General features: G+C 40.9%; 1 protein-coding gene across 8 annotated transcripts in view; it reads right to left on the bottom strand.

The window, feature by feature from the left end:
- Positions 1-24,803, bottom strand: part of ADAMTSL3 (ADAMTS like 3) — a 178,225-nt gene that overhangs the window by 25,971 nt on the left and 127,451 nt on the right. For all 8 annotated transcript variants that reach the window (XR_014957531.1, XM_085588300.1, XM_085588304.1 and 5 more), the window contains 9 exons: positions 24,478-24,682; positions 22,696-22,843; positions 21,945-22,029; positions 15,589-15,875; positions 8,718-8,847; positions 7,486-7,669; positions 6,793-6,972; positions 5,885-6,038; positions 313-1,393 (listed from right to left, as the gene is read on the bottom strand). Coding sequence is in view for 7 of the 8 variants with exons in the window: in XM_085588300.1 (XP_085444426.1) it covers positions 313-1,393; positions 5,885-6,038; positions 6,793-6,972; positions 7,486-7,669; positions 8,718-8,847; positions 15,589-15,875; positions 21,945-22,029; positions 22,696-22,843; positions 24,478-24,682 (2,454 nt within the window). In the remaining variant the exon portion in view is untranslated. The remainder of the gene's footprint in view (positions 1-312; positions 1,394-5,884; positions 6,039-6,792; positions 6,973-7,485; positions 7,670-8,717; positions 8,848-15,588; positions 15,876-21,944; positions 22,030-22,695; positions 22,844-24,477; positions 24,683-24,803) is intronic.

Raw genomic sequence — 24,803 nt, 5'->3', positions numbered from 1 at the left:
GCTGAAATGATTAAAGCAGATCAAAAAATACAGCCAGGACATCCAAAACACTTCACCTTATAAAAATAGTAAATCATCCTATGTAGCATCCTGGAAATAGCCAAACACTTGGATGTCAGTAAAGCCAAACAATGTGACTGACACTTGAAAGAATAAAAATAAATTACTTAACTAGAAAGATGGAAGGCCCAATGGCCATACTTATCTCATTTTTACAACAGTATGTTCTAATATTGCACAGCAGGGTGGATTTTTTCCGTCTACAGTGACATAATAAGTAATTCAAAAGTAAAAGAGAAACCATTTACTTACTTTGCAGAGGCTTTTAATGTCTCGCCATCTTTTGTCCAAGTATGTTTCACTTCACTCATACCAGCTGTTTCACACAGTAGATTGACAGCATGAGTATTCTTGGTCAGAAAAACTGTATTTCCAATTCGTACAGTTACTGTTTTGTTAAAGGAAACTTGAGGAATTTCCTTTTGCCTGATAATAACTGGAACCTTCTGGTCAAACATTAACTTATCAACCGTTTTAGAGCTGAAACGTTCGGATTCGTTTGGCGATTTGCTTGTGAGTTTGGAGGAAACTTTCTCATCTTGGGCCCCCTTCCATTTTTCAGCAGCTGGTTGTGGACGCCTGGATAATTCAGCAATCAAGTGGTAGATGAGCTGGGAGGCCAGGTCATCGCTGACTTCTCCAGTCTCGATGAGCTGGCTCATGTTCCTCAGGAGCTCCTCGAACTGTGCGGTGTCCATGCTGTAGGCGCCCTGGAGAGCTGCAGCCTCCAGGCGCTTGTTCCTGAACTCTCGAGAGCTGAAGTCTTCTGCTGAATTACCTGCAAAGCTGCCACGGCTCCGCAGGAATGGCTGATCATTGACTTGCCTGTCACCCAGGAAGAGCTCGTTCTTCTTGCTCCACATTTGCCACATTTTGCTCATCTTGTGCCATTTGGCCCCGAGGCTGTTGGCCTCGTTGTGATCGGGGTCGCTGGGCTCGCTGGGCTGCTTTCGGGGGGGCGGGGGCTCGATGAGCCTGTTGTCAGTCCCGATGAGTTTGAGCACAAAGGTTTCGTGCACAGAGCCTGCGATGCACCGGTACACACCAATATCCCCGGCCTCCAGACAGTGGATTTTCAGCGAGCCTGACTTAGTGATGCCAAGCCTTTTGGAGTTCTCTAAGTGCTGTCCATCTTTCTCCCAGCGGATAAGGGACTTCTGGAACCTTCGCACGGGGCACTTAATTACCACAGATGTTTTTGGGAGTAAGTAGGCTCGGCTTCCTATGGTAAAATTAATGCGCTTCTCCGGCCGTGTCTGAATATAGACTCGGTGAATGCTGACAATCTGAGGTCCATGGGCAGAAAACTTCCCTGGAAGCTTGGGTTTGATCTCTGCAAGAAAACAACATGTTGGAAAGCATCTAGTCACTGGCAGTCATACTTACAAAATCTGCTTTTCACAGAATTCTTGAAAGAGCTTTTCCTGAGTTTGTTCAAGTCAGACTGCAACACACTTTTATCTGAGTCACAAAAATGCAAAAAATATGAACAACATGAAACCATAACATTCCCTTGCTTTGGCCAAGAATACTATTGCTTCTTCCCCAAATCTCCTAACAATAAAAGGATACAGACAATATATACCTATGTGAAGGACTTGATAGCGCATACAGATATGAAAGGATATGTACAGATACTATATATTACTCCATATATATGTTCATATTCTAGTTATATTTCCTACTTCTGCCTCAGAAAGATGGAAATGAAGAAACTGATTTAAAAAAATGTGAACACATTATCACTTTCCCCGCATTTAAGCACTGTTGAGTGCAGAATGACCTAAATAAAACAAAATCTATCCAAAATGTAAGGCTCCCCTTGACTCTTATTTAAAATGTTGGCTGGCTGTGCTGGTTGCCTGAGTCAAGCCAAGCTGATAGCAGCACAGGAGGTGAAAGAAACAGTCAGTGAAGACACAGTACATGAAACAGGCAAAGCCACCCTTTAATCACAGGCTGAGGGTAATTAATTAGGGTTGAAAGATGAATTTCTGACAGCGTTGTGCCAAGAAAGTAGGGAGGGAAGGGAGGAAAGAGAGAAATAAGGCAGAATTCTGAGAGGCTGAATATAGTGATCAGATGAATTACAAAAGAAGGCAATAACAGCATAAAGCTTCATGCAGGCTGGGTATAGAGACACAGGGTATTATGAAGCTCCTCCTGCTCGGAACTGCAGGCACCAGGATGCTGGAAGATTTCTAGGGAGCTGCCTGGATGAGCAGCACCAGGGGCAGGCTTTCCCAGAAGGCTGGGGAGGCTCAGGGGGCTGCAGTGGTGGGGATGCTGCTGTGTTGACACTGCAGTGGTGGGGATGCTGCTGTGCTGTCACTGCAGTGATGGGGATGCCGCTGTGCCGTCACTGCAGTGGTGGGGATGCCGTTGTGCCGGCACTGCAGTGGTGGGGATGCTGCTGTGCTGGCACTGCAGTGATGGGGATGCTGCTGTGCTGGCACTGCAGTGGTTGGGATGCTGCTGTGCTGGCACTGCAGTGGTTCAGGTGCTGCTGTGCCGGCACTGCAGTGGTGGGGATGCTGCTGTGCCGGCACTGCAGTGGTGGGGATGCTGCTGTGCTGTCACTGCAGTGGTGGGGATGCCGCTGTGCCGTCACTGCAGTGATGGGGATGCTGCTGTGCTGTCACTGCAGTGGTTCAGGTGCTGCTGTGCTGTCACTGCAGTGGTGGGGATGTCGCTGTGCCGGCACTGCTGTGCCCGCTTTGATCCGCAGAACGGGTCTGGCTGAGAGCAGCAGGCAAGGAGAACAAAGCACTGCAGGAGCACCCCCAAGCCCTTCCAGGCCAGCTCGAATGGGCCGCGTGGGAAGAGTCAGGAAATGATGATGTTGGTGCTAGAAAACAGCCCGGTTGTGTTTGGTGACCCAGCGCTTTGGTATGTGACACAGACAAAACTCAGAGCCCGCCGAAGGAGCCGATGAGCCAGGAAATGGACACACAGATCACAGCACTTCTCAGCTCATCTGCACCTGAAATCAGTACTGCTTTTCCACCTGGGAGGTACTGAAATAAAAAGACAACTACAATGATGGCACAGAAATGATACAGAAAAAGCTGCATATACATGTGCTCCGAATATGCTGTGAAGAAATAGGTGAAAAGCGAAATGCTTCGAGCATTCAATAAGTGTGTACACTATAGGAACTACACCCTGGAGTGCGTTCTTATGCTTATAAAACAAAATGGTTATTTTCAATGTTTTGGGTAATGAGTTCAGACCTGTGGGGATATCATGGTTTCATAATTACACAGCTTTTAAATCGGCATTTGTTATCCAGATACAAGGTTCCCTCAACCATTTCACATGGTACAACAATTAAATTGTTTTAGGCACTCAGTTTACTAAAAGTATTAAAGTAGCATCCTGTTTTTAATAAATTATTGTGCCCCAAATATTTATTTTCAGGGAAGAATTCCAGTATTAAATCTCCCATTTCCAAAATCCAATTTACAGACACAGTAAGTGTAACTTTAAACACACAAATTAAAATACTTCAGGCTGTGGTCTGTTTACACTAGTTATTCCAACTTCGAATTAAACCCAGTGCATACTTATAAATATGTTAACAAGTCTCATCCATTTCATTTCTTTAAAAAGGACAGACCACTGACTCTCATTAGCAGCTCAACACTAAAGGGTGTGTGTGTTTTTACTGCTGGCTGGTGAGCAAGGCTGAGAGTGAAACAAAGTTCAGAGTTGTGGATGGCAGGCCATATAAATATATAAGGTCATATGAATGTATGAGGCCACATAACTTTGCATTCTCTAGGTCCTTACTGTCATTCAATCTTGCAGCTGCTGAGGTAATGGACTGTTTGGGAGGGTAAAGGTAAATCTTAAGGAATATGTGCTGGAGCCTTTGGACCTCATTATCACCTGATACAAATCCATCTGCATCTGTGACCTGTAATGGTCCTGAACAGCTTCAGCTGGGTTTCAGATCCTGGTGACCTCAGGGCTAGACTGGTGTTATTTCCTATTTCTCAGAGCCCGGAGTCAGGAATGTTTCTACTTAATAAGCACTACTAAGTCAGAAAACAGCTACTATTACCAGTCTCAGGGTAAAAGATTAAGTCTAAAATGACTCAGCATTGTCATGAGACAGTAGAAAAAGGCACTCATGTGAGCCACAGAAGCATCACCATGAGGAGGGAGATTTAGAAACTGCTCTCCAAGACAAGAACCCCCAACAGCACCCACACTGCTCCTCACCCATCCACATCATTCCTTGTCCTACAGAGGAGATGCCTCCTGCATGTTCCTGGGAATCCAAAGCCTGCTGCTGTCCCAGCCCTGCAAGACCCAAACAGGAACTGCAGGTGTGGAGCAGCCTCACACCTTCCCCCTGCTCCTGCTGTGCTGTGAGAGAACCTCCAGCAGATCTAAGCTGCAAAGGCTTCCCTGCTCCACAGGGAGCTGGAAATGGAGGGAGAGGACAGAGATTCTCTTTATGACTTTGATCTGCACCCATTCTGGCTGATGTTGTTCCCTCTGCAGCCCCGTGTGCTGCTCTCTAGGCACTGTGCTGGAAGCTGACATTAATATCAGTCTGAACTAAGCAATTTGCAAACCAGCTCCACTGCCATTCAACTATCCACAATTAATTAAATTCAGATAGATATGCAACTCAAAATATTTTATTAAACCTTATGCCAAGGACATTCCTGAAAGTCCACAGGGCTTTATTTAAGTGGAGTTTTGAACCTCAGGATTTTGGCATGTTAATCTGAAATGCAGGCCAGGAAAAGAAGTTTCATATTATGTATGAATCAGTAATTATTCTATTTCTTATGTTGTTTTGTGAATAATTTTTAAAGCAAAGCTTCAAAATGTATTTCTTCACAACACTGTGAGTTGAGTCAAAACATGGCTGTGTCTGACTGGTGATCAGAACAAGGCCATTTAAAAAGGCTTTTTGTTTTTCCCCAGCTCAAAACTAAAAGCTCTTTTTTTCCCCCTGTCTTCTCAGCCTCCTGCTCCCCAAATCTGCAAACCAATACTCTCCATTATAAAGGAAGGTGAGCACAGGTTCAGACATAAGGAGCCTGCATTCACATCTGCCTATTCCAAATTAGCAAATGTAATTGAACACACTCTGTATCAGAGGCATTTTCCCATTGCTGTTAAACAATTAATGCAACTCCCATCAGTATTATAACTCAATTGTGCTCAAATTGTACAATTTCTGTAGACAATCCTTCTGAAAAGATTCTTGTAGAGAAAGTAACAAAACATCAGTTTTTCAAAGAATGTCTGTACTGTCACCACTCCCTGTGCAGCTAATGAGGCCAGTATTGCAATTTTTACAAGGAAAGATAGAAATTATACCAAAAATTATCACTGGCACAGAGTTTCAGGTTTTGAATTCCACCATGTTAAGCAAAATGTCCAGTGTAATACAAACATACAGAGAAAAGGCAGAACTGGATTCTTATCTTTTCTAATGCCCTTTGTAATTTCTGTCAAATTTATTAATTTTATTAATTTTTCTTTTTTTTTTCCAGTTGGAATAGTGTAAATGATAAAGGAAAAATCAGATCAAATTGTGCATAAGAGTGAGCGGGAGAGGTATGCACCATAATATATATTCAAAAACTACTTCTTGAGACCATAACCTTTGTTTTTGTGTGGTAGAAATAAAAATAAAAGCAATCCTGCTCTTACTGGTATAGTAATTATGACACTCAGTTTGTGCCAACTTATGCTGTGATAGTATAGGGAGATGAGTGAATTAACGTGCATACAGATTTCTCTTTTATAAATAGATCATTCCACATCAGCAAGGAACCAGATAAAGTCACATACTTACTGTTGCAGGCACTCATCTGACAAGACCTTACAAGCAGTGAAGGAGACAGAGCACTACACATCGATCCATTTAATGGGACATATTGGCCCTTTGCTGTTAGGTTTTGGCAGGCAAGTTTCCTTCTCTGGATTCCAACACCACAGCTCACTGAGCACTGTGAAAGGAAGGATGCAGTCAAGCTAAACCTGTGGTTCTCCACACCACACATGCTAATTTTAAACTAGTTTGTTTTGTGGTGGTTTTCTTTTAATTTTTTTTAGTTCTGAAAGAGTTCACACACTCTACTTCATAGGAATCCTTGTGTTCAATAGTTATTAGACTCTTATATTAGTTACTAAACTCTCTCCACTTTTCTAGACAACAAAAATGTAAGACAGACAGTTTTTCCAGCAAGCAAGTCATGAATTAAAATAACATGACAGTGTTTATGCCCAGCCATGGGCAAAACAGAGCAATGAGATCAGGTACCTGAGAGGAACAACTCAGCAGGTTCTAAAGAGTCTCTGGCAAGTCTCTCAACCCTCTCTCTTAAGTTGTATTGCATGAAATTGTAATTGCAGCTTCTAAATTCAAATTTCTAAATCATTTTGAATGGGGAGTGGTAGCAAGCTTGCATAAAACAGAAAGGAGGAGGAGATATTCCAGAATAATGCAAAGATTTGCTTTTTGGAAGCCATACCATGAAATCATTGATAGCTAAACATGTCCTTCAGCGACTGAAGCAGTGCCCAGGAAGGGGGCAGTGACCAGTCTGGGGGCAGGCAGGGATGCACAGTTTAGTTCAGGACAGGCCTTGTGACAGCTCCAGCAGCCCTGGCAGCTCCAAAAGCTCAGTTACCCAGGCAGAAATCCTCAGAGCTTTTGTTGCAATGGAGGGTTTTGTTTCACCATTATTGAGGTTTGCTCACCTTGGACCATTCTCCAAAGACCAGCTGAGGAGGACAATCAACTTTTGCACATGCTTTACTAGTTGGCAATTTGGGCTCCTGGCAGGTGTCATCAGGGTGTTTCAGGAAACTTCCATCTGTCAGCAGCTGCTTACAGGACACTCTGCGGGTCTGAATCCCTCCTCCACAGGTACGTGAACACTAAGGAGGAGAATCAAATACAGCATTTACACCTGCATGGACATCTGTGCTCTTGAAAAATGACATCTACTTTCAATGACAAATCAAGCAGCATGGAAAATTCAGTGTTAAAATATTTAATGTATTAGAGATGAGAAGTGGAGTTCAAATGTCAAACATGCCACATGAATGCATGGAAGTAGTAGAAATCTTAGAGAAAAACATGCATCTTACACATAAATCTATGTCACTTACCAGTTAATACATAAAAAAAAAAAAAAAAAAGAAAATAAGGTTATGGTGTTTAGAGAGCATAGGGAGAGAGATGATGTATGGAAAAACAGGTATCCAGCCTTCTGAAATCCTCACAAGGAGTTCCAGCTCATCCTGTGCTACCCGTGGGCACAGGAGTCTGAAGCAGTGCTTTTGGGTTAGTTTGCTCTAATGATGGAAGCTGAAACGCACCCAGCAGCTCGGGAGCTGCCTTGGTGGCCAGGGGAGCCCATTTAGCCTCTGTCTGTGACCCAGCCGTACCTGCTGCCACTCCTCAGCGGTCCAGGCAGGGGGACAGTCGATCTGGTTGCAGGCCTGCAGGGAATGAGGCCTTGGCTCCGCGCACCGGGCAGCGGCGCGCCCGGGCTGCCGGCAGGACACGGCGCGGCTCTGGATGCCCACCCCGCAGCTGGCCGAGCAGCGGCTCCAGGGACCGCTCTGCCACCTGCCCCAAAACACGGCCAGAAAATAAAAACACAGCCTTTAGCATCCCACCTCGCTCTGGGGAAGGGACAGTCTCATCCAAACACAGCCCCGCAAAAAAGCACAGCTGCAGGCACAGTTATTGATCAAGGGCTAAAACACCCCTTTGGTTTGGCTGGCGCATAAAAGTAGAAATTGGATTTATAAACTTGCAGGTAACAAGCAAATGCAGAATTTATTAACAATGAAGTAATAAATGGTCATTTTCAGACAAATTTTACTCCAGTATTTACCTTTGGAGTGCTTCTCTTAAAAGCAGCCTGTTGGCAACCTGCTGATGTTTACATTGATAAATGTAAATATACCTTTCTTATATTTACAAAACTTCCTTTAAATGCATATGTGCTCTATAAAACATCCTGTTCCTCTTAACTTCTTCCCTACTTTTAGCAAGAGCAGGTCTCTGCAAACACATAGAAACAATTTGCAAAGGATTTGGGATGTCAGAGATCAGAAATGGGTAAATAAGTCAGCATACATCAGAATTTCACATACGGCCCTTTCAAATGATCAAATGGCCTAGAGGTTTTCTTGGATTTAGACTGGATTTGTTCTTTCCCCAGAATCTCCAAAGAAACATAAGAGCTACATGGAGCTACTAAAGAAGCATTAAATTAATGTGCCTTTAAATCATAACTTCATTTTTTTTAAATTCAATAAAAAGTGAATATCCTCAGCTTTTCTTTTGTGAAATATCTTCAAAATTGTCCTTCTACTACTAGGAGAGTTAAGGCGCTTTTCCCAGCTCTGGCAGATATTCAACATGGAAGAGATTTATTTCAGAAAATGTTCCTTAATTCATCAGTGAGATATGAAGAGTGGAAAAGGAGTGAACAAGACCAAAAAAACACCCCAATCCCAAAACCTGGTTGAAAACGGAAGTAGTGAAATTCCATCCCAAAAGCATGACCACAGTCCTGCAATCTGAACCCTTTCTGAGAAAGCCAATGTTTATTTAAATCCCATTAACCCTTCCTTGGCCACCACATAATCCCATTATTACAGGGTACCTCGGCGGGCAGAGCTTCGTGTTGCAGGTCCGAGTCATCGGGGGTGGCCTCTTGGAATTGTCACACAGGGTTTCACTGACACCTTGCTTTGTGTCCACGTGCAGACACATGGCAATGGCTTCCTGTGTGCCTGCATTTGGAAGGAAAACACCCGTGAAAATGGAAGAGATTTCTGTAAAGCTTGCTCTTGAATAATAATCAGTGAAAAAGCACTGGATTAGATAGCAGGCTTAAAAGTAACATCTCAAGCAAAAAGGAATGCAGAGACAGTTTACATATTTAATACTCAGAAGATAGTTGTGAATTATATCTTAATTTTACTTCTGGGATATTTAAAAGTCTGATTTGACGTTTTCCACTCTGAAAACCAATTAAACCCCAGTTTTTTCTGTCAAGCTAATAGCAGAGGCTGCATCTACTGGTTCTGTAATGATCCTAAATCAGCTACTACCTCCACTGCCAAAACTGAGGTGAAAGTGATTCCTTCTCACTTACCTTTCCTTTAATAAAAAGCTGAAGATCTGCAAAAATTGTTATAAAAATGCAGAAAACTTGCAAAGCTATAGTCAAGAGAAACCTTCTATGTTTAGTCAGCCATTCTCAGTGGCCAAGAGATGCAATGGTTTTGCTGAAGGCAGAAAATCTGACCCAGCCTAGAGCTTTCCTGACTAGTTACCATTCTTGGCACCTTCTGATCTGCAGCTCTTGCTACCTGGATCTTATTACTAAAGCATGGAAGATTACTAATGCTCAAGTTTCTATGAGCAAAATGAAATGTAACATAAGTTTCCTTTAGAACAAGACAGCTTAGTGAATATACATTCAGTGAACTACTTCTATTTTAAACTTATGCAATTATCCAATTTTATATATCATATTTTTTTAGTATGAAAGCAAAGCCTTGCTCAATTCCAAAGCTCACTCACATTCACATAAAATAGAAGATGGTTGTGTTGTGCCTGGGGGATTCTGTGTATCTGGGTTGTTCTATACAAGCAATGCTAATGATCCAAATCCCATAGACCAAAAGAGCTGAAATCATAAAATAACTATATTGTTTCCAGGTTAAAATGGCTTTTGAAGAGCCAGTTTCATAGAATTTAAATTCCTTTCATTTTATCTTTTACTTATCTTCAGTGATTTTGTAAGGACATTGCTGACCACCAACCATTCTGATTCCAGTGGGCTGGAATACCTGACACAGATAGTTCCACCCCCAGGCCACTATTTCTCTCCTGTACACAAGCACTGTCATTTTTTCATAAACCAGAGTTCCCTCCATCTCTAAACAATTTTGATTCAATCCAGCCCAGGCCACAGTCCCACTTGAGCCAGTCTAAGTACTTCAGACACCTCAGCAGGGGTAAACCAGTAGCAATTTTCAGAAAAACACAAATTTCAATTTCTTGCAGGCTCTCTGGTACACCTCGGGATCCTCTCTGGGATTCATTTGCAGTTCAGAAAGACCTTGTTATATAAATGTTTTGACTACATCTACAAAGTGATTAATATAAAAGTCCTGGCCTTTAAAATTATTTACAACCCATTCAGTTCTCTTGTATCAAAGTATTGATAATTCTGTTAACATAGATAACACACGGTAAAATAATCTTACTAATCAGGTTGAAAATAAATATTAAACGACAAATACCATGGCTGTCATACAGGCATGAAAATGCCCAAAAATGACAAAACAATAAGCACAATTTTTGTTATAGATGAAGGAGAATGAAAAGCTTTATTTCCAGTCAATCCTCAATTGTTTGTTTAACAAGGAGCAGTTTCCCTTTCCCCTTACATAGGAAATGCACATTTGACTGTCTACAGGAGAGAAGGAAGCATTTAGAGTTGGTTTCTGATGGAAGCAGATTTGCCTTACCAGACAAGTAACCAAGTCCATGCCAATATATAATCTATATTTTAGGTCATAATCTACTCTATGCTACCAAGATTTGTCTTTGCTGACTACCCTGTGTTGCTGTGGGAAAATCTTGCTCCAAGGTGGTGCTTCTGCTCTGGAACAGGTTGTAACACATAGAATTGTCTGAACATCTCACACAAAGGAGGTGCATGAAATTAAATTCCCCTCAGACCATCTAAATTGGCAATAATGTCATGGGAATTTTTATCTTGGTGTTATATAAGCTAAACTGGCCAGCCAAATGAACAAAAGGCATGTCATACCAGGTGATGGGGTCTGTCTACAAATTGCCACCTGGAGTTCATTAAGGCATTCCTGCCTTGCAGCAGGACCTGCGGAGCTTTAATCACATTAAGAGAAGAAAATGTTGATATGTGGTGTGTTTTTCATTTGACTCAAGTACAGAGCACAAACTGCATTAGCAATTCTTCCCCATGGGGGCCTCAGTGAAAGAAAACTCGCACCCAGTTTTGATGCTCTAAGTACAAAATGGATACTAAAGAGTTGTTAAAAACCCACCACGAAGTCCCTTCCTGTTCCTTCATTCTCAGTTCAAGAACTATACTCAATAAATAACTGCACTTAATAGATGTTAAATTTGCTTGAACTTAACTGTCAAAATGTCTTCAAAATTAATCAGATTTCTCACCCCAAACTATAGTTTTCCATTAGTTGGGAACTTCAATTGATGATAAACTTATTCTATGTCGATTGGAAAATGGAAAAATCTATTATTCAAACAAGCAAAGTTTTATATATATGACTTTCTTGGCTTATAATATAAACATAGTAGATAATTTAACTAAAACATTATGTATGCAGCAGGGAGCATTAAGTATTTTTACAGTAATCTGATGCACTATTGTAGTAATTACCCTACTATTCAGTGAAACAGAATATTTTCTATTTTAACCCAGCATTCAAACCACATACATTTACATTCTTCTACAATCTTTTCTGTGTGATGAAATATACAGTGCTTGAAGCTGTTTTAAAAGATCAAAATGCTTGAATTAAGCCCAGAATTTCTCTTCCTGCATTTTTAAAGTACAAAGAAAATAGGGGTGGAAAGCTGCTGTGCAAACATTAAAAAGATGGGTCTATTCTCTATACCTGGAAGAGGAAAGACATTTATTTACATCAGATAGTCTCAGTTTGGTGGCTTCTTAAAATATGTACTGATATGTACTAAGCTGAAAATAACTCAGAAGAAATGCCAAATTCTACATATTCTTGAGCCTCTCTGTGCATCTATTTTATACTTCTGTAAGAGGGTAAACAACATCTGCAGTTAATGAAACAAATGATACGAGTGACCAGGTATCAAGGCAACTCCAGCACAAGCTGAGAGCAAATTCTCTCAGCTTTATTTGTGAGTCTCTGAATGGCCATTGTTTTTCTTAGAGCCCTTAAATTTGGCTAGAATCCATTAATATTCTAAGAATCTCAGGTTTCTCATAAATAAAATGGTAAACTTTTAGCCCTTATGGTCCAGACAAAAGCCTGAAAATGCAACTTGACTGCATTCTGAAGTTACCAAAGCCACAGAGGCGATAGAGGAAATAACAGGAAGTGCATATGTTATTTATTGCTTAATTTCATTATTTTTAGGCCAATGTAATGACTTTAGGTGGCCCAAATAACTGTTTTTGAAGCATATGGAGTATAAATAATAATAATTACATTTAGCCACCAAAATCTGCCTCTTGCAACTAAAGGTATATTTAAATACGAAAATGTTCAGGGATTTTTAAAATGAAAAACATCCCTTCAAAATATTGTTGAGTAGTAAATGATTGACAACTAAGAAATGCTAAAGAAATGCTATAGATTACAACAAAAACATTTTTCTTCAGGAATATTCTTTATTCTCATAATGATTATTAATTCCCTATTGATGATATTATGTAAATTAAACTTACATCTGGGAGTCTCATATCATGGCCAAAGTTCTTCAGATTGAAAAGAACACAAAAACAAAAACAAAAAACCCCCCAAAAAAACATTCAGGGAAAATGAAGGCAAATTTGAGATCCCCAAGCACGCAGCTGGCTTATTTTCAGTTTGGGATTTCTTTAGGCACTGAATAAAAAACCAGATCTTTAGATTTCAGACTGGTTACAGAGCTTCCTACGGGTTTTAAAGGTGATGTCTGCCCATGACTAACAGGTCTCGACAACTTTTATTTACACTCACGGAAAGACTGATGAAGGAAGCATTAATTATGCTAAGATGTATAAAACAACTCAGCTGCTCTCAAAACCGCAACTTGTTTGGCTCTTCACATGGTGTGTGAGAAGCCCCAGGTTTGGTGCAGAAAGCACACAGGTGACCCGAGACTGGGGTGATTGTTGCTCTAGAACTGGAAAGATGATGTTTGATAACACCTTGCAAATCACTCTCTGCAAGTCTAATACCCAAAAAACCCCAATGTTTCCATCTGCATTTTTTCATCTGCTTTGCAGAGGGACCAGAGGAGACTGAATTACAAGTCTAGTCTGTGTGAGGATTAAAAAAAAGGTGCAAGTGACAAGCTCTGAAAGAGAGATTCGGACTTTGCTCAAATATTTGCTATAAAAGCTTCCAGTCTACTTAGAGCTTGCAGAATTTTCCCTCATTCAGAAAGAGTTAAGTACCAAGAAACGGGGGCAGGGAGTTCCGAGGATACAGAAATCCACAGGAATTTGTTTTAATAGCCACTGCTAGATGCATACATACTAGAGAAAATGTACCCAATATAATTTACATTACACTGGGTTATTCCAAACTCAGACAACATTTATTTCTTATAACGAAAGAGTTCATCTAATTGAAATGAGATTTGAACATAAAACTTAGCAGAAATGGATCAGCTCCTTTGAACTACACAATGGAAAAATAGTAGACAGTGAGATCATTAGCTAGTACATTGCAGTGAGCTGGAAACAGAAGAGATGTCTGGTTCCCTTAAAACTATTTATCGGCAGGTAATTTTTGGTCTGTTTGAAAGCCTTTGCCAAGGCAGCCAGAAGACCAGAGCTGATAGAAAGGAAAAATCACCTAACTAGCCCAGCAACATGGGGGCTTCTGAAGCTGCTTATTGACAATTGACAATTTCCCACATTTCCCAGGAGCATCACATAAGGAGAATGTCTAGACACAGTACCAGTGATACCACAGAAGTCTTAAAAACACAAACAAGATATTGTCTTTCAAACTTCTTCAAGTTTGAGTCATCTCTACTGCATAGCAAAAATTTTTAGATTACTGTGAACACCTATAGGACAATTCTGGGTCAGGGAATCTCACAAATTCATGAAAGGGTCAGAAGTCAACAACAGAGTTCATACTCAGCTCCCTCAGGAACAAAATTTAAGCTGAACACAAGATTCTGCTCATCAGTCATTTTGAAGTTCCTTCCAATGAAACTGCTGTGCTCAGTGCAGGCTCCTTAAATTATCATCAACCTGCACACTAAGTGCAAGTTTTTATGAGGATGCTTTTGCAAGGACAAACTCATCCTTGAAGATGCAGAATGCAAACATGCACATGTGCAAAGACTAGACTAGACATTATTTCACCCTACATATCTGATGATACTCTCAAAGTTAAAAAATCTTGGAGTTTAAAGACATTTTTCAATGTTTTTACCTCTGGCAAAGACATTGGCTAAAAAGCAGTAAAGTGGATTTAAGATGGCAAGAAAATGGTTGTATGTTACAAAAATCAGTTGAGATACCAGAACCACAAATTTAGAATTAATGAATGGTTTACTTCTGCTTTATAGCACAATCTCCTTATTTCTAAAAACATTTCTCTTATTAAAATATGAAACAGAGTCACTCAGCCACAATAGCTGTCACTACAATCTCATGCTTCTACAAACATACTTGCACTCTCTCCTCCCAAGCCATTTATGATGCCCATTGCAGGTAGTGCAGGGAATGGGATGTTCCAGCTTTTGTGATCACAGGTGCTGTTACTCCTATGGATCAACCCCCTCAGTAAGCAGCAGTGTTAAATGATAAAGGAGGCACTATCTGTCACTTACCATGCTGCTGATCCCATTCTGGGGCATCCCTCCCAGCTTGTGTCTTCCAGCTTGGAGCTGGTGAGCAGCACAAAGGAGCTGTCTGTGAGCTCTATCTCTCTCCCCACTTTCAATTGTTTCTATTTCCCCTTTTTCTACATTTTTTATTTCTTCTATGGGTACAACTGTCTTCACTTCCCACTGATGTCAGCAGTCCTGTCATATATAGGTGTGTTCACAATTCCACTGCCTCCACTTAGCACTTCATAACTCACTTGTGTTCAGTCCCAAAGTACAGTAAGTAGTAGCAACACCAGCAGCCTTGTCTGGTAACATGTACTTAGGACGACAGGGAGATTCGATTACATCCAAGCAGGAATGTGCCTAACTACTTGCAGACAGATGTATGGCACAGAGCTCCCAGGCAGTGATACACTGCACCCAGACCCAAACCAGCTCCCGTTTGATCCTCACGCTGGCCAGGCTGCAAGCAAGTCTCCCTAATTACAGCTCTGTATTCCTACTGTTCTGCAGAGAATGGCAGCTTTCTGGAAGAAAAGGAGTAAACATGGGAATTTTTACTCTGAAACCGTACACTTTTGGTTCCTAGGAAAAGGTGGATCATCTAAACATTTCCACCACTGATACATCAGACATACTGGTACCAGAGGGCCTGGTGGCTGACACTCCTGCGGCAGCAAGACTAAAGCAAGTTGCAGTATCAACTTCCTGCACCTTACTTTACCCAATAAGTGTTTGCTGAAGGAAAGCAAGTAATTTGCAATATTATATTGAGAACCAAAAATATGTTAAAGCTTGCAGCTGCAGGTTTTAATACAAATCAACACAGTTACTTTAAGGTAACGCTAACAGGAGATGCAACAATACCAAACAATGCCAAATTCTTACAACTCAGGATAAATTAAGAAAAAATAAGGTACCTCCAAGACATGTGGCTGAACATGGAGTGAACCCAATATATTCCCAGTCATAAATCACACTGCCATCTTCAGCACGAGGAAATTCTGGTGTGTAGGGGACAGGATCACTGTCACAGGATGCCTGGTGACAGACTCGTTCTGTTGGTGGCCTCTCATGCTCACATTCCTCCTCAGGCAGCTCAACCTCGGTCTGAGTAAAGGCGAGAAGGATCCGGCACTTCACGTCTCGCACCTGGACGCCACTGCCACACGTGGCACTGCATGGAGACCAGGGCTCAGGAATAAACCTGCAGATCATCACAGCACTGTCATTCATTCCATGTGATTGTGCCTGTGTGTGCACAGCTAAAACACAGCCAACACACATAAACGGGTGTTTATACACAGAGCAGAAAATACGTAACACTGACGCTTAAACAGAATGCAAAAAAGGAACTTAAGTCTCTCACTTGACTCTCACATTCCAGACCATTTACCAAAATTCACACAAGAAGATGTAGGAAAAGAGGAGAAAGAATAATGAGGAAAGGAAAAGCTGTATCCTTTTCTGAGGAAAAAGGAAAACACCTAAATCTTTTCTGTCTCCTCCAGCAAGGAGAAAAAGGAGAAACTCCAGGAAGATGCATCTGTACAATGTAAAATAACTCCCCAGATACACAGACTTGGGCATATGCCAAAAGTATATTTGCAAGCTGCTTAAATCTGAGAGGGCCTCACCTTATGTCATACTAATAATCAGCAACCAGAGAGAAGAGAAGCACTTTTCAAATAGAGCCATTTCCAGTGCACACCACTGCAGGCTCTTCAGATTCAATCTTGCAAGCAGCCTCATCTTCAATAAAGAGGTCTAACCAGTCTACAGTCCATCATTTTTATTAGAAAGCGTTTATGCCCCTGATGAACTACAATAAAATCTTGTTTTACAGGTCATGAATTTGTTATAATAGTCTATGACTTTGAGGGTCACATTAATATCTCATAGTCATTTTCCAAATGGCACTAGAGACAAGGGGTTGGATTTCATTAATAAAGTTATCCTGGGTGGCTCTGGGGTGTACTTTATAAGAAGTCAAATAGAGAATTTCCTAGAACTTTTTTCCCCATGAAAAGGCTGCAATTGTTCTTTATTATGTGTCCAAATGTAGCTGATGATCAAAACACCAGCGGGAGATATAGGAGGATAATTTGACCAATGTTAAAAATTTATTTGGAAAGAAAGATCCAAATTAGGATTCAAGGATTTGGCCCTTATCTTGGATAAAGAATTATCTTTCCCTTCCTGCAGGAAAGCTGCCCTTACAAACATAAGAACACTTGTGTAAGAAAAAAATCAGTATTTACACTCTGCATACACAGTAAGCACAGAAAAATGTCAACAGTGTGGTTTGATTCTGTGCACAGTTTATCATCTTGCCAATAATTTCTTGCCAGTATACACAGAGGGAGAATCAAATAGAAGAAAGGAGAACAGATGGCTGGATAACCTGTAAGGATACTCTAAGTCAGTCCTTGGGACAGTCACCCAGGCTGTGATGGGGACAGACCCCAAAAGTGACTTTTTCTGTGGAAAAGACTATTCCCATTTCCAACAGAGGTTAAAAGATTAACTGGTTATTCTTTAAGGATATGTTAATGAAATAGCTTTACAGCTCTGCTACTAAGCCCATCAACATTTCCTTGAGCTGTCTCGGAATTTTTGTTAGAGCTCACTGGGCCTAACCAGCCTTCAGGAAAAGGCACGTTATCCCAGCTCCTCCTGGCACCAAAAATTCCCAGTGCTCATACCTTCACAGGTCTGAGCACCTTCTAAAAAGGCCAGACTGATATTTATTGGAAGGCTGCTATCAAAGCAGTGCATGGCTGTGTCCCACAGTGATCAAATCTGAGCAAATGCCAGGTTAGGAATAAATTTGGTTAGGAAAAAATTCAGGTTAGGAACAGCCCAACAGCCCACGAATCAATGGCACAGCTGGTGAGGATCAACCAGATGCCTCTGGTATAAATTCTAATGACTATTCTGTGGCAAAAGCTGCAAAGGAAGGCTTTCTCTTACCCCAACAGATAGAATCAGATTAATCCTGGAACATCTCACAGTCTTTTCAAAGACAGCCACGCAAACTACCTAGGGTGGCAAAATCACCTTTATCCAATGAAATGCTTCAGTATGAGCCTAACTTAAGCATATTAGCTGTGCTTTGAAGCCAACAGGATGACAATGTGTTCAGAGGGAAACTTGTGCTTAAGTGCTTTATTGGATCAAGGACAGTGTGCACAGGCTTAACAGAATGATTACTTTCTTCTCCTTCTTAAAAAGAAATAGGTCTATTTATACTTATGTACCTAATTGGAAAAATAAAATTGATGGACATTTATAGTTGAAAATAGTTGGTCTTCTAATTATACCTAAGTTTATAATCTGAAAGTAATAACTTCTTTTGGTAAAAGCATGACAGCAGCATACCAGAAATTAATGTTAGTTTTGTGTACTCTTAGTTGAGTGGATTTAAACATTCCAAAAATAATGTATTTCAAAAACATTATTTTGAAATCCTGTACAAATTAAAGGAAATTTTGAACCACAGCAAACATTTCACTCCGCAACCAACTGATTTATAAAGAAACTCAGAAAATTCTAAGCATTTTTGTCCTTGTCTTATAACAAGCCTATAGTAAAATTGAGCTTTTCATGTTGTATTTTTTCAGTGAAGTGCAAGATAAAAAATGAACACACCAAGTACTTTTTATTGTACCTTGGCATTTGCTAAACTAGTCATGTGACCATGTACCTATTGAAATCCTAAACTATAAAACTTCTCCAAGGATGATCCTGTTCAAGTCACACTAAGTACCTTCAACAGATGCCAATGGAGACTGCTAATATGAAAGCAGAGCAAGGAACTGGCTGAACACAGAGAGCTGGTTTTTATGTGAATTTTGAGTTCAGGCAGATGGGGATTTTTAAATTTTTCCTTTATCTTGAACATGCAAAAGCAAAGCCTGTGACAGGTCATTAAAGCAACCTCCAGCAGCCTCAGATGTGAGGCATTTTGGCATTCACAGCATACACATGGGAATGCTTTGGACACAATACTTCCCTGAAGAAAACTTGATCTGCCTTCAGTAGGCACACACTCAGAGTCATCTCAGGTCAGAATTAAGGAGTATCAAAGTAGTTGTACTACAATGCTTTGTAGATCATCAGCAATTTATAATGGACAGGATAGTGGTAACTGAAAATTTGCTGAGCTCTCTAGGTTTATAGATGACACTCCTCTTGTTATTAAAAAAAAAGAAAATAGAAAAATGCAAGTTTGAGCAGGTACAACTTTTTATGAACTTTTTTTACCCAGTCATTCTTCCCAATGCTACATTGAACTAAATTTCTCATATACCCATATGAGCAGGTATAAATAATGGAGACACTTCAGATGCAGTGGAGTGCATGTCCATGCTGCAGTGTTATCAGTCTAGCAGTAATGGAAATGTGCATTCACCTGGCACATGCTGTAAAAGCAAGTATAGGATGACCTGAGAAATGAAGCAGTGACCTAAACTAATGGTGATTAAACTGGCACAGAGCAGTCCAACTCAACCAAATCAAATCTAAACTGAAAACTGAACTCAGTGCAGCCCTCTGCAGCTTACTGAAGATTTGGAAAACATGGTGTCTCTTAATTTTTTATTTTCCTCTTGACCATAGTTCTTGCTTTCAGTTAAGACAGGAACTGCCTAAATAATGAGAAAAAAAGGCTGCTCTAACAATATTTCCAGTCTAGTCCTAGTGCACCAAGGGTTCTGGATAAGTCTAAAGAAGCATCTACAATGTTGGCTCTTACTGAGCAGAACTTCCAAGGTGCTGGCACCCTACCCCTCCCTGAAGCACCACCCTTGCCTGCTCTGAACAGAGTCATACTGCTGGTTTTATCAGCCTCAAGGGCAATGTGTTGGACAAAATCACCAGCCCATTTTCAAAGAAAGAGCTGTGAGAAATGAGTGATTCTCTATCACCAAAGGCACAGTGGGGACATGTCTGTGAAAATGACTCTAGTGCAGTAAGTGGGAACCTTTATGAGAAACACTGCATTTCACATCACTTTTGAGTTCATATTGCTGAAAAAATATATCAGCTTTTGAAAGCATTTTAGTTTTTCCCTAAGCAATGACAGAGAAAGGCAGCTGAGGTGTCTATTTCTTTAACTTACAAGTAATAAAAAGGATGCAGAAACTTGCTGGAGCTTCTCTGTGAATCCCACTGTAACTAAGAAGGCTCGAGGGAAGAACATTTAAAATAATGATTGGTATCAACTGTCATCACATTCCACAACTGAAAACTAAAAAGGTCAGACATACATTTTTCTTGGCCTCACTTTAAGGACAGTCATTTTTTATTTTGCTAATAATAAAAAAAAGAAGCTTTTGAACATTCTCCCTCTATGTAAATTCAGGACACCAGCCGTGGTAGACCACAGCGGCAGAAGTATTTATCTTCCACAAGCTACTTTTGGCATATCCATCACTTGTGGGTTCTAAAACACAGCTGCATTTATTCTCTTATTCATTATCAACTAAAACATTACACAAAAGCATAGAGAGAAAGTTGTCATAAAAGGATGGACTAGAAGTTGAGACTTCATATTGTGGTTTAAATTTGGATGACAAGAGAACAACTAAAATTAGAAGTGATTGCATTTTACCAAGGAAATCATAAGTCTCCTGCTAGGCAGAGGTAGGCTGTGAGTTATCACTGTGCCATGCCTAAATTACAGAAAACAAAGTTAAACAGATCTGAACCGGAGGGAAATCTTGTTATAATTTATTCTGGGAGAAGGAAAAGGCCACAGTGGAATATTTGGGTCACAGCTAGGAAGGAAGAATAACTGCTGTCATTGTCAGGACAAGGCACAAGGCACCCCATGACAGTTTCTGGCTCAGCTGTTTCGTTCTACATCTCCTCTGAACCAGCAATGCTGTGTCCCTACCTGATTGCTCTGTCAGACTGATGCTGAAGGATTCTAAAAACCCAGAAACTGCATTAGCTCATGGCTGCCACAGCAGGACTTTGTAATGCTAGAGATAATTTTCTTTATGGCTTCATGCTGAATCCTCTCTAGAAGTGACCTCATATACCTTCATTCTGCTACCCTGACACTTTAAACACACATTTCATTGCATCATCCCCCTTTGACAATCACACTTTATTTTTATTATCTTTGCTACTACCCTGCCTAAATTCAGGGCCACTGATTTGGAGAGTGAAATAACCACTCACAGTAGGCTGACACTTAACTTGAGAGGCTAGAGCAGTGAAAAGTTTAAACTACAGTCACCATAACTATATAAACACCTGTTTGGCAAAGGTTTTCTTCTGTGAGTCATTGCAGGTGTAAAGATTTTATTACTCATGGTCACACCTGTTGCTGCATGTGTGCCAAAAATCGGGAATAGCTTGATGGAAGAAGAAAAACAAGCATAAGGTACATTCCGCTATCAGAGCAATATAAATCCAAAGTAACTTCATTAAGCTCATCTAAATTATTTCAAACTACAAATGAGTGCAGAATTCAACACAGTACAATAAAATACTGTTCAAAATCTTACCATATACAAAGCTAATACTTATTAGAAATTTAAATACTTTAATGCCTATATATTGAATATATTACACATATAAATAAATGTGTGTGTTTGTGCATGTGTATGAAATATACACAGGGGATATAAGGAATTGTGTGGATGCCCTAACATACAAGGGTCAGGAACAAGTGTAGCTGGATTTAAGTTTTGCTTTCATCCTCAGGACTTGCAAGGCTTAACCTCATCAGTTTTTAAGAGGACTCACAAAATCCAGATGTTATTTCACACATATACACATGTAAAATAGCACAACTTACCCCCATAGATGCAGCTAAGCACAGAGATCAGCAGGTTTTTCTCACTTTATGCATTGGTGTCACCCCCCAAGGAAATCCTGGCAACCCTACAAAGTACCTCTTAAGTTTTAATACCACCACTACATTCTTGAGGTAGACAGCTACAACCAGGATAAAACTGAATTAACTTAATTTATTTCTGTCGAAGCATCTCCACATGCATTAATTAGGGCTTAATTGGGTTAAATCAAGATCCCTTTGAATTCCTGAATGATACAGGGGCACTGCAGTAGTGTAGCCCTGTATCATCCAGAACAGGAGCTCCAGAAGCAAAGTTACTGAGATGTAAAATTAGGAACAGCTCACCACAGGACTCATCTCCCATGGAGGGCCAACTGTCAAAGCAAACTGCATAGCAACAATCATTCCAGAGATCTGTAAAACACACTGGAAATGTTTCTTCACTGTAAAAGGCAGCATACTTACGTTGGCTCTTCTGAGACTGTGATGGTCTCTTCCATTTCATGGGCCTGTTTAAACCATGGCAATTTTGCTTCTACAGGACTTTTTTCTGGTAGAGGATAAAACCCCAAAACATTAGTAATTTCTTCAGAATCAAAGCAATATGTAGCTGTTAGCATTAATCGCCTCAGAATTTCACAGTTTACATTGCTTATTGATCTAATGCTTTTGTAGCTATAGAGGATAATAACACAAAATTTACTAGAAAACTTCATCATGCTGTTTGAGTTCCATTCTTTGTTTTAAATATGCAAAAATAGAGAAGGTAAAAGGAACGTAGTTTGAGTAAAACTTAATGAGCTGCTGAGTCACATTGAGAATGTTGACACTAGGACAACACATTTAATTTAAAGCAAATAAGAACATCCTAGGTGATACACATCGAGTTTCACTCCCATTTCAAGTATTATTGAACAACTTCTCGTCTCTGTGTTAAGCTCATTAACTCTGGTTTTCCCAATTTGACCAGACTATATAGATTTAGTTGGCACGTTCACCTCACGACAGTCTGGCCACATTATCAGCAAAAAATATCAGCAGGGCACTTCTCCTAGCACCAGTAATTAAAGTGCTTGTTTCTGCCAAAACTAAAAAAAAAAAAAAAATCCTAGTAAATTCCAGCTTCTGGCATTTCTGAAAAAAAGGTTACCAGGGGCTTTTAATTCTCTGGACAAAAACGTAAAACAATAACAGGCGCAGACAAAACTCCAGTTACCTTTTGGCTTGTAGCAGGGTATTGGCACGATGCACTCCTCCTTGATGTGCAGTTTGAGCTGCGGGTTGCAGCCCCCGACGTGCTGCCCGCGGTGGTCGATGCAGAGCACGACGCGGTAGCGCAGCCCCCGGCCGCAGGTCACCGTGCACTGCGGGACAGAAAGCGCTCAGCCCGCTGCCCTGCCTCGGGTGCTGTCATGGGGTTTGTGTCCCCAGTCCTGTGTTCTGCTAGGTTTGATATTGTGTTCTGTGCTCTCAGAGCTGACTCTGAAAGGCAAAGCAGCTCAGCCCGCTGCCCTGGCCTTGGGCAGCGTTATGGTGCTGGTACCCCAAATCATGTGTTCTGGTATGTTTGATATTGTGTTCTGTGCTCTCAGAGCTGACTCTGAAAGTGAAGGTTTGTTCTGTCTTGTTATCAGCCGGCTCACCTCCCCACCATGGTCTGCTATCTAGAAGAGGCAAGTGCTTGCTTTGCTTGGCTTGATGGCTTTTCCTTGCTTGCTTGCTCTTGCTTCTGCTTGTTTGTCAGTTGAGCTAAGCAGCCCAATTTATTTTCCCTGGACTTTTTTTTTTTTTCTCCCTTTACCTTTCCTGAATATCACTCCAACCTCCTCTGCACTGGGACCTGGGAAACACCGAGGAACACCAAGAGTCTGCATTTTCTGATCTGCAGCAGCCATCCCCAGTGCCAGAGAGTAATCCCCAGCACCCAGACCCGGGCCATCATTCCCAGGAGAGACTTTCTGGATTTGTCATCTCTTCAGAGTGGTGAAGGAGGTTTTTTTGTCATCTGGTATTGCTTATTTTTTGGTGCTGGGGAGTGTTTTGTTTGTTAAATAAACAGGGTTTTTTCCCACTCCTCTCCAAGAAAGTTCTTCCCGAACCAGGTGTGTGGAGGGGAGGGGCCATGGGAGTTTGTTTTCTGGGGGCTCCTTCCACAGGTTTTTTCCCAAATTTGCCCTAAACCAGGACATGCTGCCAGAGCTGCACTTGCACACACTGCTCAGAAGGATGCTACGAGCAGCAGTGAGGGGTTCGCTGAAGTTTTCCCACAGAGATGTAAGAATTTGCTCCTGCATTGCTAGGTGAATAAGCGAAAGGTTGATGCTGGGGAATAAAAGGCTAAGTTTTGGGAATGCAAGTGATTTCTTGGGGTTCTGTGACGCTTATCTGATTGGCAGCAGGCTGAAATAAAAGTGGCTATATGCACTGAGAATGCACTCTCTCACAGTGGTGATTTTCAGTCAAGGCTGGGTGAGGGGAGCTGTGTTTTCTACACTCTCGTGTCACTGATGTCATCTGGATGAACTAAGGAATTACAGGAGTGCTGACCTGACCATATCAGGTAACTACAGCCAGGACAAGATGGCTTAGGCTATTGTTACTGTAATGAAAGGTAAGAATGCTGGAAAATCACCCTTAGAGACTTGCCAGCCCCTGAGACAGACATGCCTTTAACTATTACAGCCAGTGAAATACTACATTTATCAAGAGCTGAGACATAAATGACCTGACTACAAAGGGGCCTGACCTCTAACTTCTCCTCCATGCAAAGCAGGAATTCAAGAGGCACAAGGAATTTTACTTTTGCGTTTTGCAAAAGACACAGCAACGTTTTGATTATCAGGCAGAACTGCTGAGAGCAAACTTTTTTCAGCACTATTGATTATCTTTCAGGGCTATACTTTTCTAATAGTCCTGTGCTAATAAATACATGGTAACACAAGACCAGAGGCTTTCTTTAGAAAACAAGACTGAAGGTCCAAATTACTTCTCAACTTACTTGAGACCACTCCATTGCCACCCATTTTGGACAATCAAACAGATTGCAGGTCTGAATGACTTTGGGCTTTGGTGCATACATGCATTTCCATTCCTCCACTTGCAATATCTCTCCATGGATGGTCTCCTCTACACACACAAAACTTCTCCTCTGAATACCACCTCCACAGGAAACTGAACATGCAGTCCACGGGTTATGTTCCCACCTGGAAAAAAAAACCAAAAAACTCATAAGTCTCATTCTTATTCCACTAACATCTATTAAAAATGCAAAATATTGAGTCCAGCCTTAGTGTAAATTAAAGTTTACTGGTAGTTTGGTTGCTG

This window comes from Lonchura striata, chromosome 10 (assembly GCF_050655825.1).
Source record: "Lonchura striata isolate lonStrDom1 chromosome 10, ASM5065582v1, whole genome shotgun sequence".
NCBI lineage: Eukaryota > Metazoa > Chordata > Aves > Passeriformes > Estrildidae > Lonchura > Lonchura striata.
The sequence above is the reverse complement of the archived record's forward strand: the minus strand, read 5'-3'. Positions and strand labels throughout refer to the sequence as shown.